The 20,853-nt window shown below is 43.4% G+C and overlaps 1 protein-coding gene across 1 annotated transcript in view; it reads right to left on the bottom strand.

The window, feature by feature from the left end:
• LOC119442370 (furin-like protease 1, isoforms 1/1-X/2) overlaps positions 1-20,853 on the bottom strand; it is a 184,004-nt gene that overhangs the window by 8,246 nt on the left and 154,905 nt on the right. Inside the window, 10 exon segments of the mRNA XM_037707224.2 lie at positions 4,412-4,549; positions 10,203-10,562; positions 10,727-10,866; positions 14,171-14,275; positions 14,277-14,321; positions 14,424-14,541; positions 16,658-16,761; positions 18,499-18,599; positions 19,935-20,024; positions 20,026-20,321. Of these exon segments, the coding sequence (XP_037563152.1) occupies positions 4,412-4,549; positions 10,203-10,562; positions 10,727-10,866; positions 14,171-14,275; positions 14,277-14,321; positions 14,424-14,541; positions 16,658-16,761; positions 18,499-18,599; positions 19,935-20,024; positions 20,026-20,321 (1,497 nt within the window).

Below are 20,853 nucleotides of genomic sequence, written 5' to 3' on the forward strand. Positions count from 1 at the left end.
CTGACCTCCAAAGTGGAGCCAGTATAACGCAACATTATAAACAAAAATTATAGATTACTGGTTAACAAAACTGTGCATATAAGTAGTAGTTGTCTATTTTAATGAGATATACACAAGGTAACTTTTGTTTTATAATCGCTGATCATTACATTTCAAACCTAATTCGGGGCATCAACGCACGTTGCACTGCATTTACAGTATATATTGATGACACCGTCACCTGCCGCTGCAGGAAAACCATTACAAAACTCCCCTTAACAGCTTCACTGTTGGTAGGTTCTTGACAGGCTCTCTTATTCATACTGATTAGGCAACTTACTGAAACAAGCTACTCAAAATATCAATATCTAAAAAAAAGTCTGCTTCTAGTTAAAAGAGCATTATGCATAGTGAAAGGTCTTAACGCTTCACTGTTGAAATGTGCAGCAATAAAATTCAGTGCTTGATCCAATGCTAGTAGTGGCATGATGCATGCCTGAGGATCTATAATTTTTAATCAATTCAAACCCTTCATTCACACAACATGCACACAAAACTGTGCATTGTAGTTGGAAACCTAGCATTTCCTAGCCAAATCTGTATAGAAACTAGATAACCAAAGTTTACATGTCTAAATGCATCAATGTGTTAAGATGCATGTAAGCACCACTGTCGCTTGGTTGCTTCTACATTTGTGTGGTAGGTGCAGAGAGCTATTTCAACAACATGCTCCTAGAGTAATCTTTATTTAAATGGCTAGAGCAAACAACTGACATAAAAGTAGCAATTAACATTATAGTTTGGCTTCCCCAGTTAAATGAGAGACTGATACACCTGGCCCACAAAAGCTCCATTTCTGACCAAGTACCAACACATCTCTCCCACCTGGTCCTCTCAAAGCATGTGTCATAGTGTCCTTTCTGATGAGAATATGAGGTTGTCTTATGTACAGTAGTCAGACACGCAAGACATAGTACACATAAACATAGTATATACAAGTAAGCGTTGCCTAGCCCAAGCTACAAGGACACAATAAGGTGTCCATTATACAACAGCTTCGGTAAACCGGCAGGATGCATGCATAGCTTTTAAGCAGAACACGAAAGTAAGCTTGGCTATCCAAAGCTCTAAAGAAATGCATGTGCACTAAGAGACAAGATTCCTGCTGCATCATCAATTACTAGTGATTTAGCGCCCTATGACAACATGTGCGTTGAGCTTCTACCGGGTGCCACAATTTCCCAATATACAAACAAAATACGCAAACTTACGATATCTATACTGCTTAAAAGTGGTGATGCAGATTATGAATGAAAGTGTCCAGAAACGTTTTCAACAAATGCACACATTTTGTCATTACACTTATGATTATATGTAAAATCCATTCTTTTCTCTGGAGCTCAATATTTCATTTATGCTCCCTCTCAGGAAATGCACAGCGACTGTATTTCTTTGCCGGATTTTTGTGAAAGCATGGTTGCCTGTGACCTTGCTGTGACAAATGAAGTGTGCAAGTAGAATGCCATTTGTGGTCACAAAAGGTAGATACCTAATGGCACACTAGGAGGGTAGAAAAGTATGCAAAGAACTCCAAAACATATGAGTTTCTTGCTAGATTTTTATGCTAGCCAATGACATGAAAACGACATATGCACATCTTAGCTGCACCATATGCATGGTTGTCTGTAGTAAGGATCGTACTTCCAATGGTTATGACAACAGCAGCAATTGTTCCTAAAAAAGCATAACTTATTCCTCATTAAAAAGTAAGAGTAAGCATTTTTGGTGCTCCCCAGGTATGTGCATCACATGAGAAGCGAACCCAGAGTTTAAAAGAAGGCCAACGTAGTATGAACCTAAGATGTACGAAGATACACAAGTCGATACACACATGCGGAATGCTTATAATTTAACGGCATTCCAAGCATGTGCTCTTGCAGCTGTCATTTAATGATTGGAGAAAACAGCAGGAATATACAATGACCTGTGCGAGCCAACGTGTAACAGAAACAATGATGACAACATCATCAGAATGTCCAAGGTTGAACAACTTGTGCGAATGTGCTCGTAGCAATGAGCTTATCATACACACTGAACACCTGAGCTTTGCACAAGGACTGCCTTGTGCAAGCGTGTTACTGGCAGTTACTCACTGTAATGCTGATGCTGCATTACGCACACGCTGATGTTGTAATGCTGTGCTATTTGTGTTCCCCGCCACATAAGATACTTGCATTAATAAGATGCAAAGTTGATGGGCACAGTGGGAGAAATCTGTTTACCCGAAAACCGAACAATAAGCTAACAAAATGGCCTTGCCTGCAAATGCCTGTTGGCATAGCATAAGATTGCAAATGCCTAGCTGCTTGCAAGATGTAAGCAAAAGCTAACGTGACTTGCAAGATCACACTTCTTTTACACAAAGGATATCTAAGTGTATGGCACAACAAGCAATACGAAAAAATGAGGTGCGCAACAAAGTTTGAAAGCCATAGGTTCCTGTATGCATGCTCGATGCAAGAATGCCTGCCTCAACTCATGACATGTGGCCATTAAGTTTCCCTCCACCTTGTCTTGTATTTTGCAAGTTTTATCGACATAACCATTGCCTAGCACAGTTGCCTAGAATAATCTTCCCTTGGCACATAACACACACCAACACGCAAGCGCGCTGCAGTACCACAGTTGTGGGTAATACGCGCTGCTACCTTGGCACACAGAAGCTGTACAAGGCTGACTTTGACATAATAAGAACAACCCTCGCTATTCTGCGCCTACATGCTACGGTGCCACAAGGTATGAAGCTAATGCCGCAGGACAAGGACTGAACAGCACACAGCCCTTTGTCCCACGGAAGGAAGAACGAGCTCGTTGTAACACTGGTTGCAAGTGTGCCCATCAGTAAACATATTACAATAAAGGCAGAAGTCACATTGAAGCGAAGCACAGCAACAAGACCTGTGACCTTCCTTGCTAAGCATTTCCGACTGCTACTTTACCAAAAATATCTGCTTGATCCCAACATTGCAGATAGAGGAAATGGTGTACTACCATAGTATTTATGAAGCAAATATAAGCAAGACTTCAATGAGAACCTGACAACTCAAGTCATTCAACTTGACAAGTCAATTCACTCCAAGTTTTCATTCATCCCACTGCTGCTGGTGTTTCAACGTTTGAACAAGCTGACTACACATTTTTAGTTTAGTAGGGCTTGTCTGACAACGCCCACCATTTTAAAATGCCATTTAAAAGAACTAATGCAGTAATGGATGCTCAAGACAATACTACCTCTATTCGTGAAATTAACAGTGCCAAATGCCGAAGTAGTGTCAAAGAATAAATTCTAAGATGCTTAGCGAAGAATGTCATCAGAGCTAGCCCCTGCCTCCACAAACATGCCCACAATGACTGCACAAACTTGACAACAAATCACAAGCACACACACAGTTGAGTGGCCACTATCATGACAAACAGATTTTTTTACAACAGCAACCACTTGCACCTGACAGCAGGTGCAAGCTAGCCCGACCCAAATGTAAAGACTCTGCAAAAACGGATTACTACTGCTATTTGTTTCTGGCACATAGGTGCTGTTGGCCTTCATAGAATTGCTTTATAGGCAGACCGTGCTTATTATATTACATTTATTCCAATTTAAGCTTGCACACCTTGTGCAGCTGTTCCTGCATTATGTGCTCACAGCAGTTGAGTGAGCGAAATTAATGGTGGCATTATGGGCTGCTTGCAACACTGTTCAGCGTACTGGAGCCTGTATGTGTCTCCAATTACAAGCCCACATGCCATCGTTCCTCAGCCATTCCAGTTGAGAAGCTTTTCATGCTCCCCCTTTAACAGGACCCTCCTAACCGGAATTGATCCCAGATGGCTTTGGGTGCTTTGAACCGAGTAGGGCTTCAGCTACAGGTGCTGTTTCGGTTGCATGCATGGAAGACCCAAAATATTGAGCGCCTCGTTTGTCGCAAGTGGGAGTTTCTCAACTGGGCAAGACCAAAGAGCCACGATGTTTGTGGCCTCATAGGATTAGTTAGGTGGTATTTACAGACTGAGAATTCTGACTGTAGGATGGGCACATCAGCCCAGGAACTGTGAGGACGGGGCATGACACGCACACACACAAGATGTTTTTCCTCTGCCAACAGGGCATGACTCGAGGTCACAATGCAGCACGCTCGAAGTATTGGGACGCGCGTGCAACACATAAAACACACGCGCACGCACAGGTGTTGAAGCCCACCGCCGACAGTTCGTCTGCCGAATGGTTGTTAGTGGTTGGAAGGGGGGGCAGCAATTCAGGGAGGAGTAAGACGAGCGAGCATCATCAGCAGGGGCAGCAGCAGCAGCAGCGTGCGTGACAGAGCCCGCCACCGTTATAAGGCCACGAGCAGGACCAAGAGGGACGGCCACAAACCTAGGCAGGGCCCGCCAGCGCCGCAGCCGTGCGCTGCTGCGCCACTTCCTTCGACGGGCTTGCTGCTAGACACGCCGGTGCCACGGGCCGGGTTCTCCCGAGTCCCGTGCACCGACAGTCCCGGCGGCAGACTCTCCGCTGAAAGACAATGGGCCCCTGAGCATGCGCCCTTCTGCGGCCAAGCATGGCCAAGCAGGACTGAGCGCATGAACCCGAAACAGCGGCCATAATCTCTACCGATCATTTTCAGCGGTACCTATCTATAACATAAGTGATGCAACATGGTGCCATGTGGCGCTGAGGTAATGGAGACGCTCATGGAGGTGACATGTCTGTCTCACATGCTTCCAATACAATTGACAAATACACAAATTGAAAACAATGCTCGCAAGGAGCGATGTATGCTCACTCTAGAGTCTATACTTTCAAGTGGTGTCTAAATAAGAAAAGCATTCTTCGCAAATACCAATGAAAGCTTTGCTTAAGCCGATTTCCACAGTGCTTCAGTTCAACACACATTTCTTTTTTTGGCCACATTTGTCTACCTGGCACAGGCAATCGGCACACACAGCAAGCTACGTACCCCAAAGTGATCGATTGAGAATACAGCCCTTGGCCATCTTGGTGAAATGTGGCCTCTCTGACCATTAACAGTAAGCTTCTTTCTCAAGTAAGATTCTCAATAAAGCTTGGAAACGTTGGTGGTTGACTGTGCAATGGCTGCTCACAAAACATTATGTTGTATGGTCACCATACTTAATTCTTTTCTCAAAATTCAAAGCAATCAGCATTTTACAAGCCGGGAAAAATCATTCAGACAACCAGAGGGCCCTGAGCTTAGCCATGAGCAGGTGGTTCTCGAGATGGATGCCTCACTTTGTGATTCAAAACGTTTACAAGTGCTATACCCATCTTTTGCTTCAAGTCGCTAGCTGCCCAATAAAACTGACAGGAAATGCCAGCTGTGTCTGGACACCAGTAAGCATATGGGCAGTTTGCATAACTGCGGATACCTGGATGTGTAGTTTAGTGCTGATACCTGCATATTGTACAAACCTAACATATAACACTTGAGCAATCTATGTTTATGGCAGATCGTACAGCAAAAGAAAAATAATTATTAAAAAAAACTCACTTTAGTTGGACTTCGTTTTTGCTCACGCTGCTGCCTTCTGACAATACCTGTTGTACTGATTATACTCATTGTTAATACCATCCAAAGCACTATAATGGAGCGAATTAAAAATGCACAAAATTGAAAATTCATAACGTGAAAGCACATATTACGTGGCAAAATTTAAAAAAAATGTTCTCATGAATGTGTATGCTCTATTGGCAGCATGGGTGACGCCCTCAATTACCAACATTGTTCAAGTGTCCTTGTAATATTGAGCCAAGGTTGTTGAACAAAGTAATCCAGCTTTTAGAGACAACATTAAAGTTTCTGATAGTAGACTACACAAGTGAGGCTTGCTTTCGTCAAGGCATAATCCCCAGCATTAGACTATAGCAGGTTACAATGTCACCAGCAATGTGCAATATTTAAACACTGCAATATAATATTTTCTTGCCCTTACCTGACAGTTAAGTCACTAGACACAAGACCAATATATCTATACATATCACCATACTTGCAACCATTGCATTGCAGTTAAAGAGCCACAGGATTTGACGATTCAACTTGAGATTTCTCGCTCTATAAGAGCACCATCTTTTCCTTAAATTTTACGTTTTTCTCAATTGCATATCAGTAAAAACATAGTCGGTGCCAAACATGTGGTTCTATGAAAAAAGCTGAATTTCCACTCAGTCTGTGCACACAGGATGTAAACGTATCGAGCAGAGCATTGGTTACATTTCACTAGTGCCAACCTCAACTCTGAATATTGGGCTGCATCCCTGGACTGTAAAAATTCACCTTTCTTATGGATACTTTGGCTTGTAAACTTTAACACTGATAACAGGTCTATGTGTTTTTTCAAAAATGATGTTTTGTTCTCATGATTAGATCACAAGAACCCAGCTAGTCAATACATTAGCAATAATGTTGAGAAATGTGTTAACAGTTCTAAAACAACTACTATAAAGTGAACACATCATAATCTACAAGAAACTTGGAGAGTGAATTGGTCTGCAGTTGAACGATGAAAAACATCATGTGGATTTTGCACTATCAACAAAGTGCACACCATAAACTCAACTGTGCTAAGTTAACTGAGTCAAGTGAAGCTAAACCCTTGTTCACAGCAAAAATACATGGAGTGATAAAATGATGATAAAGAATAAGTACTATCAATGCAACAAAAGGAATTAGGGCAACATAAGATAATCCTGCAAGATATTAGCCGTTTCACACTAGCTCTTCGGCAGACTCTCTAAGGAAAATCTTCCCATAAGAACAAATGTCCCATTCAATAATTCAAACTTGGATAATTCAAAATTCTGTCAAAATCAAATCAGAAAATTTTGGTTGGCCCATTATGTTTTCAGTGCATTTTGAAGTCGCCATATTCAAACAAGTCAAACGACATTTTAGTTTTGGTATTCAGGGTAACATTAATGCTAATGGGTGCTACTATGAAATGCCATTAGTATTAACTTCTTCACAGTAAAAAAGACCTGGCAACAATGTATCTTTTGTGATGTATATCTGCTAAATAGGTGCATATATATGCTTGTGCAATAAGCCATAAATCTGTTCTGGATCTTGCATTATTAGACATTAAATAACTCAAACTTCTAATAAATCAAAGAAATAGCTTTAGTGTCCAAGAATTTGAATTAATGCAATTTGACTATCAACTAGCAGTATCAGTGGTCCTGGAGCGTCAACAAGCCGTAAAAAATGTTTCTCAGCTCAACAACAATAACGCTGTGCTATGCAACACACAAGTTCAAGCAGTATACTTCTCGATGTACAGTAGGTGCAGCAGTGTTAGTAATGAAGCCACAACATTGGGGAAAGGAAAAGCATCACAAAAAGCATGAGTACGTAGAAAGCATTTCTTGCATGCACCTTGAGCAACGCCGCAGTGACCCAGACACGCGACAACGTGCACACCAGTCAAATGCTTACGTTCGATGAGTTCGCTTTTTGCCTACGCAGACAAATAAATGACCACAGCACAGAGGGGATATCAGAACATAGCTAAAGTCCTGTGAAAACCAATAAACCTACGGGCACGTAAGAACAAAGTAAAATCAAACAAGGAATCAGTGCAATCGGTATACATGCATGGTATATGACGGCATGCATTTGTACAGATTCAAGGAAAAGAACAAGCAAGTCAGGATGTAAAAGAAAAAAGAAAATGCTGAACTAACTAAACAAAGCAATAACAGGCTTGACAAACACAGACTCCATAAAAACCACAACATTCCACAAATGCACAAGAAACCCAAAGAAAATGGCACACACCAAAGAAAACCTAGAGATTCTAACATGCTGGTCTAATAAAAACAAGGTACACACAAGGTGCTGGAACATGACATCTCTGAACAACAATGATGATGCTACCACTAAATTCGTGCTATAACAGTTAGCTTGTGTGGCTGGTCCTGGTCACATTAGGAGCAAAAATTTTCAGCAATCACAGTGTCATGCAGGGTCTTTACCTATACAAAATATAGCTGCAGTGCTGAACAATAACAAAAAAAAAAAAAATTGTGACAACTTTAACACAAAAGCAAATAAGCTCTAACTTGTGAAATGTTGTCCTGGCAAAAAACCACAGCCAACACCAAAATATATGCTGTAGATGTTTGTACATATACTAATACTGCAGAGAAATCATTTGTGTGCACTGTTTTTAAGTCAACAAGGGTACTTGTTTTGGACCACAGATGACCTAATTAAAATGAAAACGTGAGCACCTAGCCAAGGCTGTTTTTAGTAAAATATCTCGAGCATGTCAGGGTTGCATACACGTGAGTGGTATCATATTCCGGTGTCAATTCCTACAAGGAAGCTCCCATAGCAGTACTCAATTATTTGTTAGAGAAAAGCATTGAGGCTGGCTCTACAATGCCTAGAAGTTAAATTATGGCCACCAGTGCCATCTCTCAGAAATGCCAATAAGACGACCCAAAATCTGGTAGAATCCTCAAAATATGTTCTCAATCTGCTAGACAGCTGCTAAGATTTTCTTCAATGAAGTATAAATCAAATATAGTAATTGGGTGCCTTTGAGTACCACACTTATTATTATAGGAATGTAGCAAATACTATATTAGAAAGGGACACCTATACGGCACATAGTTTTCTTACAGCAGCACTTGTATACGTAGATGAAAAATTGTTTATAAATATGTATAAAAAAACTTTCTTGCAAGACAAAATGGGCTGGAACAGCTGTATGAACAGAAATTTCATTCTAGCATCTGTATTGCCAAAGATAAACAGTGCAAGCTAGTGTTGCCAATTCATCTAGGACTCCACTCAAACACTCAGTATCTGCTATATGCGTTAAATACTTTCTTGATTCCACAGTCAACTAAGAAAAACTTCATTTGAAATCTGGCTCCTGCTAGAATCTCACATTGCAAAGGGTAAAATTTATCTAACAGAAAATCAGCTAAAATGACAATTCTGGTCATCGGTGACGGCTATGCGCTGACGTTCTCCACAACAAAGTATCGGCTGTGCATTATGTGACAACCGAGAGAGAGCAATACACATTGAGCTCACCAGCAATCTTCCTGCAACTGAATGCGGTGCCACGATATGAAGTCATCGGAGTTGCACACAGGAAAGCTGTAGCCATAGCAGAGACTCAAGTTTTTATTTGTAAGCAGCAGTCATTTGCTATATGCATTCCAGTAAGATGACTGGATGGATAAGCAGCTGCCACATGAAGGAAACATGGTGACGAGATTAATGCTGAAGCCTTTCTTTCTTCTAAACTGATAACTTGATGCAATTGCTAGGCATTTTCTGTTATAACCGCAATGCTATGGCTATTCACACAACTCTCAAAAAACTTTTGATCTCCAGTGTACGTGAGCATACTCAATGCACTTGTGAATTTATGTTAAAACTGGTCCAATTACTTGTGCTTCTCTGTCAAGTCGGCACATGTGGCAAGGGCGTTACTTGAGTGAATTGACATCAGAATGCGAGCCCAAGTGCACATGCTGTTAATTCTTCCAGCAGGCATAGCCAGAAGCTGATAATGAAGAGGTGTCAACAGAGGTCTGCACTATGCTAAATACTAGCCAGTTGCAGCACTTGGGTTTTCAACATGTGTGAAAGCTGCATTTTTTTAAAAGCCTTGCTGACAACTACTTTGTCTTTGAATTAGCATCTCAGGTATGCAAATACCAAAAGGGGGAAAGAAAGAAAATAAATGATTGAGGCTGTAGTAAGTAGTACTATCCTGAATCAGGCAGCTGTTTTAGAAGGACTTCAAGGTACCTTACCACTGTTGTGGGTATTTATGTTTAACTTGACATATTGTAACAAATGGATATCGCACGTCGTAATCTTGGCTTACGTCCATTGTCCTCCTTTCTTGCTACCTGTTTTAACACATGACCGCATGTCCCAGCACATCACATTACCTTCAGACACAACCAAATGACAGCAGACAAAAGCAACATAAAGGCAGCAGCTGCATAAAACAAAAACAAAAAAACAAGTAAAACAAAGGAACACAGAGGCAGCACTCTATCCTTGCCTCGCTGTTCAAGATGCCTCAGGCAATCTGAATGTAGTAGGTGGGCTGGGGCCGGAATGGTGCGAAGGCGTTCTGAAGGACATGCACTATCTGCCGGACAAACGTGATGGGCTCACCTGGTCGGCGCGAGTCGGAATGAATGAAGTTGTCGAGTGACTCATGGTCGCTGGGTGGCCGTCCTAGCGAGGGCGGAGGCTTCATGGGCCGGTACACGGGGAATGCCTTGGCTGTCGGCGCAATCGGCACCAGCGGTGGTGACGGCCGAAGGGTCGTCGGTGCCTTGGTCGTGGTCTTTCGAGTCGTCTGAGGAGCAGCGGGTGTGGGCGGTGCCTCCTTTTCATTCTCCTCCTTTTCTCCCCCACTGGGGCCACTGCCGTACTGCGGTGGAGGGCGCGCACCAGCCCCTGCTGACCACACGTCGGGGTCCTCGGTCGTGCCATACAAGATCAAGGACCACTCCTTTAAGGTAGCTTTTCCTACAGGCAGGGGAAAAAATTTAGAAAGAAGTCATGCAGTCCCACAAACTGTGGGAATCAGCTGTGTCAACCACTCCACAACTGTGGCTGGCTGCAGTGCTGATGCATCTTTTTCACCATTTACTTCAATCAAACTAGAGATGGCCATCTTTCTGACTGCTTACCAAAGTAGCGTCCATCGTTGTGCACTTCGAGCTTCCAGCGCCCATTGGGGCTTTCGCCCCATGTGTGGACACTCATAAAAGGCCAGGCTTGGAAGCCTGACCGAGAATTGTCAAGAGGCCTCTGGGCTAAGAGGGTCGACCTGCAATGGTAGAAGAGACAGTCTAGGAACATGCATCTGAGCATGAAGACAAGAATGAACCACCTCACTGATGAGTATCACATAATTCTGTGTGTCATGCATGTACATTTTGCAAGGAGGACAAGCCCGGTGGGAGCTGCAAGAACTTTAGTTTGAGGAAAGAACATGGTCGATGCAGCTTGGTGCCATGTTGCATTACCACTGAACAAGCTATATATAAATAAAACTATGAGAAAAAGATGCATACAAACAGGTCAGGCAAAGATCTGATTTGCACAAATGGAATAGAGCATTCTCAATGTTCGTTAACATTATTTTATAAACAGACGAATTGTAAGAACTGTGAACTTGAGAATGAGGTCTACTGCATTTTTGAAAGTTGCCTTCGCCCACAGAAGATTGTGTTACCTTGGACACAACATGAAAGAAAGACAGCACTGCTGCAGTGGAATCAATGCAGCAGTATTACTTTAATTACCCTGCCACCAAGAGAAAAGTACATCAAGCGAAGAACACTCATTGGAAGGGAGCTGTCTACATGTGTGCACACAACCTGTACAGCATGTGCTGCAGGTCGATGTTGGATGCCTAGACCATGAGGTAATGTTTTTAAATGTATTCAACACACCAAAAATCTTCCATGGGCAGGTAATTACCATGGTCAACTACCACACTGGCAAGTATCGTTATCCTGCTGCAGCAGTTAGCTGTTGTAAGTACTGTTCCTTAGGATGCTATACATGCTACTATTCCAATTTCATGCGCTGCTCTAGAACAAATCTCTCTCTATGTGTGCTGCATCTTGCGATGCCATAATCAACCACAACATATCAGAAACATTCTTGTGCCATCCCAGACAACACTCGACGTCCTCAGGACATCCTCAAGTGGTACAAACTTCTTCGTCTTCGCAGTTTTTACAACGTCCTCTGTACGTCCTCAGGACGACCATTCACTGGTTCATCCTGAAAACATCTTCTGCAGGACTTTTCAAGGATGTGTGATTGTCCAAAGAACGTCCACTACAAGACCTTTTAAGAACATTTAGTTTTATGTTAGAAGAGACCCTGAAATTGACATTTTTATTATTATTTCAATTGATGAATGGAAAATTAGGGGCTATACTTCATGTGAGGTTGTTATTACGCCATCGAGCTCGATTTTGATATATTTCTTTTTTATGTGGAGTTACACTCTGATTAACTGGTGTTAATGCCTTACCATTGCGTTCGATTGAACCATTTTTTTGCAACTTGTATTGTTTTGAGTACCTGCGAGCGATAAGAGTTGTGGTTGGCAATTTATGAATGAACCAGCAAGGTATCCCACGATGTCAGTGACCAAGCCACCCCATTTACGTTCCTTGCTGGCACATTGGCACTTTTGATTTGAAAAGTCAAGCCAAGCCAAGTGCAGCATTGAAGAAAAACATGGCAGAGGACAGCGGGTAAGTGTCGTGTTTTTCGGGGTGGCAGAAAGTGGAATGTAGATTTGTGCGCGGAAGAAATAGACTGCATTAGCAGATGTTTTCACTTAGCGAACACCGTGGACAGGACCTTCATTAATTACATAGTGAATCAGACGGCGTCGCGTGACTTTGCCGCGGAGCTCTTTGTGTCGGATGGAACAGGTGCTGGAAATCGCGGCGTCGCTTTGCCTGTAGAACAAAATCAATAAAATCACCAAAGCTATCGCCATAGGTTTGTGACATTTTGTCCCTGGTTGCGATAGTGGACAGTTTCAAAGTGATGATTTCAGTGTTTCTGGCGATCGCTTCTCCATGGTTCAACGGCGTTGTAACGTCACTCTCAACGTATCCGCTACCGCAACTGCCTTTCCAAGCTGCTTTTACCAACAAGAGCATTGTTGCAAACACCCAAGCAGTCTGAGATTTTAGCACTGGCCGGTGGCAAATATCGCGCTATCTCGGCCTTAAAGCTAGATGTAGTTGTACGTCATTTTTTTCTCCAAATCTTGTCACGGCTAAGAAAGTGAAAAGCATTATTTGCTATGGAAAAAACAATTTTCCAAGTGGATTGATTATGCCATAAAGAGCAACATTCAATCAGCAGAGGTTGCTTTGGTGCTTCATACAATAATTTTGTGCTGCAGTGCTTCCAAGTATGTGGCTTAAACTGTTTCGTTTGTTATTTCTCTGTGTCTGAACGTAAGTTGTTTTTTGACAATGTGCTGTTTATTATTTATTTTAGTGTCTCTTATGGGCTCTCGCTGTTCTATGTTTACAGACGAAGACATTTCAAGCGGTGAAGTCTCCTGGCTTTATCACGCTACTTTCAACCTTTCTTGTCAGTGTGACATGCGCCGTTAAGTGAAATCGATAAAATAGGTTTGTGTGCACCGCTATGGGTCTACGTTTTCATTTCGTGCGGCCATATACTGAGCCCTGTGCAACGGGGCTCAAAAGTATGCTCTGTCAAGCAGTAAGTGCCTGTTGCAGTTTTTAAGCCTGAATTTCTCACTTAGTGGACGGAAAACAGTGAACTTCAGTGAACAAAATAAAAGATTTTTACTGGGTGCAGCAAATGCCTAGATCTTCAAAATGTCCAGAATGCGTACTGAACAGATCCTTGAATGCTTCCTGAAGTCGTCCCGAGGATGTGCCGAGGACGTGCCGAGGCCAGACATGTGGACTTGATAGGGATGTTTTGAGGCTCTTGTGGGGACGTCCTGAGGACGTCCAAACGTACTCAATTGTATGTACTGAGGACGTCCTGAGGATGTAATTGTGTTGTCTGGGATACGAAACCTCCCCATGGAAAATATCTTCATCTTCCATGACGATAATGTCAGTGCTAATACACTTACACAAGTGGACAAGTGGAATGTGGTAGCTCATTGCAATAAGAGCTCTGCATAGTTTAGCTGAACACAATAACAAGGTGTTACTACCAGCGCTGCTGTTCAACTTTACACCTTCCAGCATTACAGAATATGGATGTATACTTTTGCTGAGAGCACGAACACTGGTGATAATCCCACTACCATCACAGCTAATGGGTAAGCCCATCAACACGACGCAGTGATTGAACCAGAACCTTACTGACATGGCGCTAGATGTACATGTCCTGCAGCATTCCATTTAGCACCACTATAATCACAGCAAGTTAATTTAGAACTTAGCAAAGGCCACACAATGTTCTAGGCTAAAAAACTTACGAATATACTTTACAGGTCTCTGTCAAACATGGTTTGTGGGTAACCTTGTGAAAGGACAAAGTAAGGCTGCTTGTCAAGAAAAACTTCTTGGAGTGAGTGTGCTGTGCCTGAGGCAGAAGTGCACTACCTTGTTCCTGCAGGTGAGGTGAGGTAAATGTGCATGTCACCCCTCCGTGTTGCAGACAACGTGACCTTCGCTTGAACATGCTCCAGAAAGCGGACGTTTTCAGCAGTTCACATTCAGTTTTAGCTCTACGTGACTCTTGGGAGATATCAACCTGCAATGTGGCAATAAATAAAAGGAAAAATAATAAACATTAGTGATGCATACACGTCATTCAGCGCTAACATAAATCAACACTGGGATTGAAGTTACTCACTTGTCCATGGGCTGGGCTCTGACCAAGCACGTCTTCTGCTGTGGCACGGTGGTCCACCTTTTGGCTAAAGCCACCATGGCATCCGCATCCATCAGGCCATATCCAAACGAATGGCTCACTGGAAAATGCCAAGCAGAAGGAATGAGCTGCTTTCTGCAGCGCTACTTACTCTTTCAGACCCCCTACCAAAGTTCTAATGTTACAATCAATCAACCAACCAACCATCCGATGATATCTGCAACAAAAGTGCAATGGGCAAGAAGCTGCTCCTCTGCAATAATGGGCATGGTGCACAGGAGGTGAAAACACAGAGTAAGACATGAGAAAGAAACAAGCAACAGTGTTGTGTACATTTCCTTCACTGGCGCATGAAAAGCATATTGTGACCGTTATCACAATGAATTAGGAGGTCGACTTTTGCAACTTGGGATGGCCACATTTATTTGCAATGACAAGGAGTTTGTATTGGCTCGTGCATAGCACCAATTCCTTATGATTTATTTTTAGCGAGCCTCGACCGCATAATCCATGAACGCTTAGAAGCGTTAAATGTTGCAAAGCTCTTCCGCTATGTCAATGATTTTCTTATCCTGTTTGATACCGGTGCCTTGTCTTTCCATGCCTCAATGACATTTTTTGCAACTGTCTCTTGCTGCTTGCTTTAACTCTCGAAGTTCCTGAGGGTCGGTCTATTAGATTCATGGATTTAATTTTAGCGTAGTGGCCTAGCCACGTTTGTTGGGCATATAAACTGCGTATAAACTCGAAAGGCTGTAAAACAGGTCATTGTGAAGACTTGGTACACACATGCCCTGCGAAACTCTTGCCTATCACAAGATCTTGTTCAGCTTTAAGAAGCAAACTGAACGTCTTGGAAAGGCTTGGTTCCTTTTTATGTTTTGACGGCAGTCACCGAGTGCCTGCTGAAAGAAACAAAAATGAGCCCCGGCCCGCTCACTCGAGCTCAGTCAAAGGTGCGACAAGGGGCGAGACAAAAGGAATTTTGTCGTCATTCTGTACATTCACGGTGTGGCCCAAAACCTCAAAGTTTTTTTCTGCACCTGAAAGGCTGGCTAGCTTGTGCAGGGCCATAAACCCAAGTGTTCAAGAAAACCAAGCTTGCAAGATGAAACACCGCAATCATTTCATCCCTTGCACTGAAGGGGTGGTGGTATTCCCTATCCCTGTATTGCGGCACGTGGTATATAGGCCAAACAGGCCGTTGTCTGAATGAGCGGCTAAGGGAGCACGCCTACAGCACACCCTCGGTGACATCTAGCCACCTTGCTATTCACTGCTGAGACTGTGGCTGCAAGCCCGACTTTCAGCATTGCGACGTTGTAAAATGTCGCCAGGACCAGAAGACATGACAAATTCTTGAGGCTTAGGAAATGGCTAGGCTAGGCAACATAGAAATTGATTTCCTCGTTTCTTGACTTTGCATGTTTATGCACACAATCTGTACAGCTTGTACAGTGATGGTGTCTGATAGACTATTTGGTTTATCATTTTTTTCGCTGTTATTTCCTTTTGTACAGAACTCCACACAGAACCAAAAACAAAGCACGAAACAGGCGAGACCCGTGTTACTCTATGTGGCGGCATCTTTGCTGTACTACCCAGCGAACTTCGTTGACTGCCATCAGGTTACGCCACTGTGCATTCAAAACTCCAGCCCATCAGCCCCATAAATGAAAGGCACACAGCACTCCCAAACAGCCTCCTCTGTAGAAATTTTGAAATGCGAGGAACTATTTTTCCCTGTTGGTTCACAAATGCAATTCACAGTTTTCATCACAGTTTAATATGGCCATGCCCATTAGTGAATGTAAATGATGATGTATTTTACTGCAACTTGTTTCGGCTATACTAAAGATATTGCATCCTTACTGTACATCAGCTTTGTGTAATGCAAACGAATTAAAGTGACCCTCTTGCCTGAGAAGTCTAAAGGTCTACTGCAGAGCACACTGTCAGAGATCCATTACTGTACTGAAGTATTGCAGTAACTAATGTTTCTGTGCTTTACTATGGCTAGTATATCGGAGGCAACATGGTACGAACTGAGTGCATTTGAAAAAGCAACCAACTGAGCCATAAGAAACAAGGTAGAACATTGGAAAGACTAAAGAAATAAGTGAGTAAAAGAAACGAAATGTCACACAAACAGTACATAGGCTCCATATTAAAAAACAATAAATAAAAAGAAATAAAAACAGGAAGTCAGCACTTACCGTTGCGTCCAACTCCGTTTTTCTGCCAATCACTTGTGTGCAGGTTGGCGGGCTTAGCAGTCCTAACAACTATGTGTTGCATGTCTCTCCATGTGAGTCGGCGACTAACAAAAGAAAAGCACCAGCAAAACAGTTTCAACAATATGCTCTCATGAAACAATGTCGCACTGTACATTAACATGGCTGTGTATCATGCGTATCTAAATTCTAGGATACAGAGCCCTGTTCAATATTACCAATACAGAAACCTGTAATTCGGACATGCTTGATTATTTGGTCAGCTGCTGCTGCACCACCACAGGCCCGGCCCCATGGACGTAATGTGTAAGCAAGAGGGAAATTTCGGACACTGCACAGCGTGTCGTGCGATAATTTGACTACGACTGCACGGCCTTGTGCTAGTTCGGTCACCGAATCGATAAGAAATAGGGATATTTTCATTTTGATACGTCGCCGGCGCCTCCTCGAAACCAAAACTAGCGCCGACTGCACTCAAAATCTTGTCGCCGACTGCACTCAAACCGCAGGACAAGCTCAAGGCTGCATTTCCGATTTGCACGAGTTCCGTTCTTATCATCCACCATTCATGACTGGCTGATCCCGTTGATAACGTGGACGAATCGGCGCACTGACCACTGACGAGGGGCGAAAAGCATCACAAGGAATAGCATAGAAGGCATTTACTAGCAGATTGCGACCACGGACTGTATAGGCCAAATGCAAGTGTATGTGCGCGTAGCAACACGCTGACAAACTTGGGCCGTATTCTCGGACGTTCACTTTCGAAGATACTTTCACCTTCGCGATATTTCGCGTGACTAGCACCAGGCGGGTCAACGGGCGACAGCATTTCCGCACTGTGATAAGATAATGTGTTTCGCATTGTGCGAATGTCATCGCTCGCAGGCGCGTCTTACGATAGTCATGCGAAAGAAAGCATGCTTGGCATTACGCCAAGAATGTCGTCGCTCATAGACGGCGATGCACGCAAAATTGAAGGTATCCTAGAAAAGTGACAATCCGAGAATATGGCACATCTTTTTTGGCCACTTATGGAATAAAGTCTTATTTTCCGACGAATCCGATATTTCGGACTTCCGATTTTTCGGACCTTTTGGCGGTCCTCGTTGAGTCCGAACTATCGGTCGGCGACAGTGTTACACATTATACGAATCTGTAATGGTTCAAATCAGAGCCAAGTTGTAATGGCTATTCATTTGTGTTGTATGTGTGTACGCATGCGTGCATGTGCAACTGAAACCACAGTGTAAAAAAAGTAAATGGATACGCTTTGCGTCCCAAGGCCACAGCTTGGCTTTCAGGTGCACCATGGTATATAGAGACCTGCAGATTAATTTTCAATGCGAGCCAAAATCTCGGCACTTGAATTACTTTGCATTAAGCCCCAACAGGAATGGGGCTACGACAACTGAGAATCAAGCTCGTCACCTTATGTTTTAGCAGTGGCATAACAGTCCCCAGGCCACCATGCTGGGTCATTTTGTAAAAGTTGGCAGATTCTTCGTGCTTTGGCCTATGAACAGCGACTACAAATATGGTATTCTAAGAAACAACGTACAGCCAACGCATTAGCAATCACAGCATGTTCATCGACATCTTTGCGAGTTGGAGGGAAGAGCTCATGACAGATACCGCTGTAAAAATTTTAAGATATAACACCTGACGATCCTGAAATAATCATATCTGTCGAGCAATGCTTTTTTAAGTATGTAATGCCCATAGCGTAAACAAAACAAGGCACATTAAGTGGGTGCAGTCTTGCACGCACACACTTGCAAGAAAAGAGACAGGAGAGTGGGAAGTACACGGTGGTTACTTACTTGGCTTCAAGTGCGAGTGCGCAAATGCCCGCCGCTAAAGGAGCTGACGCAGACGTTCCCGTGTGAGTGGAGGTGCAACCGTGATGCAAATCTGTCGTTATCTAGATAGAGGGTTTAGAAGCAAAGCAGGAACATTGAGGTTTGCACTTTTAAACAGCACTATGTTTATGTTTGCTACATGCTAAATTAAAACCTCTTCATTACATAATGTGAACACCCCAATGTTTTATAAATTATAAGGGCTTACATGGCCCATTCTTTCAGCAAGAATATTATAATAAGGAAAAATATATTGTATCTCAAAGCAGAAGCATTCTACAAAATGTAGTCTGTTGAATAAGGAGTGCCATTTGGACAAACATCCTTACGAAACACCACATAAGTAAGTGGGCAAACAATCCTGGTCCTTACAACACAGACCAATGTATGGCAGGCCATTGTTAATTCTGCTTACACTGCAATTTTTATTCACAGGAAAAAATTCTGATATTAACAGTGGGCAAAATAACTAAAGTAATTTATTGGGTAAACACACGAAGTACACTTCTGAAGCTTGAGGCACAAGCTATAATTCGACATTAAGGCGATTATAAAGAATCACTGTCCAAACGGCTCACCTTCAATTCATCTTGTGGTTTTGATCGAATGTTCTGAATGCTACTGGCCAAATGTATGTTCAAAAAGAAAATTAATAAAATGCTGCCTGAACGAAGAAAGCACAGTAAGCCAAAGAGGAGAGAAAACTGCTTCAATCAACTTGTTCCAGTGACATCCAAGTTCGTGTTATTGCAACCCTACTCTCTGCAAATAAATTAACTACTACTACTACTAGTACTACTACTACTACCTACTACTACTACTACTACTAATAATAATAAATAATAATAACAATAATAATAAGTCGCAATTTCGCCCGAAAGGTGAAGAATTGATTGCATAGCAAATTAGTGAAAACCTATACAAAGTAAGAGTAGTAGTTTTATCGGCCGTATAACCTTGTAAACATAGGCATACTAACTAAATTGACAAGCATGGTGTCACGCTGTCAAAACGCTGGAGTGAGTCAGCGCAGCAGCAGCAGCAGCCAGCCGATCGAGCTTCGTGCCGGCGCTCGCATCAACGCGATCTTAGCCACGAAAACACAGGGAGGGCGGACTCTGCCCCCGCCGCAGATGGCTTTCAAGATACAGCCGCGCGGGCGGGCGCTTGCGGCGCAGGACGCACGTCACGTGCAATTTTCTCGCATTGTGCCCGCGTGACAGCCAGCTCTCTGCCGTTGTATTAGTGCACTGCCTTCGGGATTGGTCCACATTTTTCATCAGAGGAAGTGGCGCATGCATTAAGATCCGCTATATCGCTCCACAAATGTCCACAAAGAGCAGAAACGGGAAGGAGAGATAACACAGAGAACGAAACACCGCCGCCGGCGCACTCACAATCTGCCTCTCGCCCGTAGATCCCGAGCTGTAAGTGGTGGCGAGGGTGGAGGAGCAGGCCTCGCTGTACCAGGGCACCAGGCCATTTTCAGGTGGCGCTACTGATGGACAGCGTCCAGATGGCGTTGGTGTAGCCGTCGCAGTTGCAGTTGTCGCGCTCGCGGCCCCCGTTACCCGAGGCCCACACGAAGATGGAGCCGAGGCCGCCGCGGCCGCGCTCGATGCCCTCGCGAAAAGCCCGCGTGGCCAGCTCGCCCGGACCGTCCACCGTCTTGCCGTCGTCGTCGGGTCCCCACGAAGCGCTGTACACGTCGATGTGCTGGTTGTTGAGCGCCAGCGATCGCGCCTCCACTACGTCAGTCACGTCTCCGTCCAGCATGCGCACGCCTTTGCAAGGAGAAAGGAAAAAGGAAGCATGCATGGCACGATGTATACGATGGCGTAAGAGGGTGACACGTCCAAAGAGTACAACATCACCCAAAGACATTACGAATTTGGTATCTAATAAGGCGACACTAATAAAGGAGCTAAAGAATACCAAGTCATCCCACACTGGTAAGCTGTCACTTCTGAAATAGATAGTTAACTTTTACCGGCAGCAGCGCTAATTACGTACGTCCAGTAAACGATGCAGAAGTGAAAGACTGGTGGCAATGCCACCACCAGACTACCGAGGCAGGTACCTATGATGTCATAGATATGGCAGCAGCTGTCACGGAAGTCACTGAAGATCAGCTGCCTTCGCAAATTATACCGCCCTCTCCCCCCGTATTTTTTGTTTTATTTTTCTTTTACATAACATAGAAATATGACAAAGGAAATCAACCTTCGGTTATGGCTTCCTCCGCTAAATGTCACATTTTGAGCCAAACAAACGCTGACGTAAAACCCACTAATCAAGCCTAGTCTCTCTGAAAGC

The sequence above is a fragment of the Dermacentor silvarum genome, chromosome 2, assembly GCF_013339745.2.
Source record: "Dermacentor silvarum isolate Dsil-2018 chromosome 2, BIME_Dsil_1.4, whole genome shotgun sequence".
NCBI lineage: Eukaryota > Metazoa > Arthropoda > Arachnida > Ixodida > Ixodidae > Dermacentor > Dermacentor silvarum.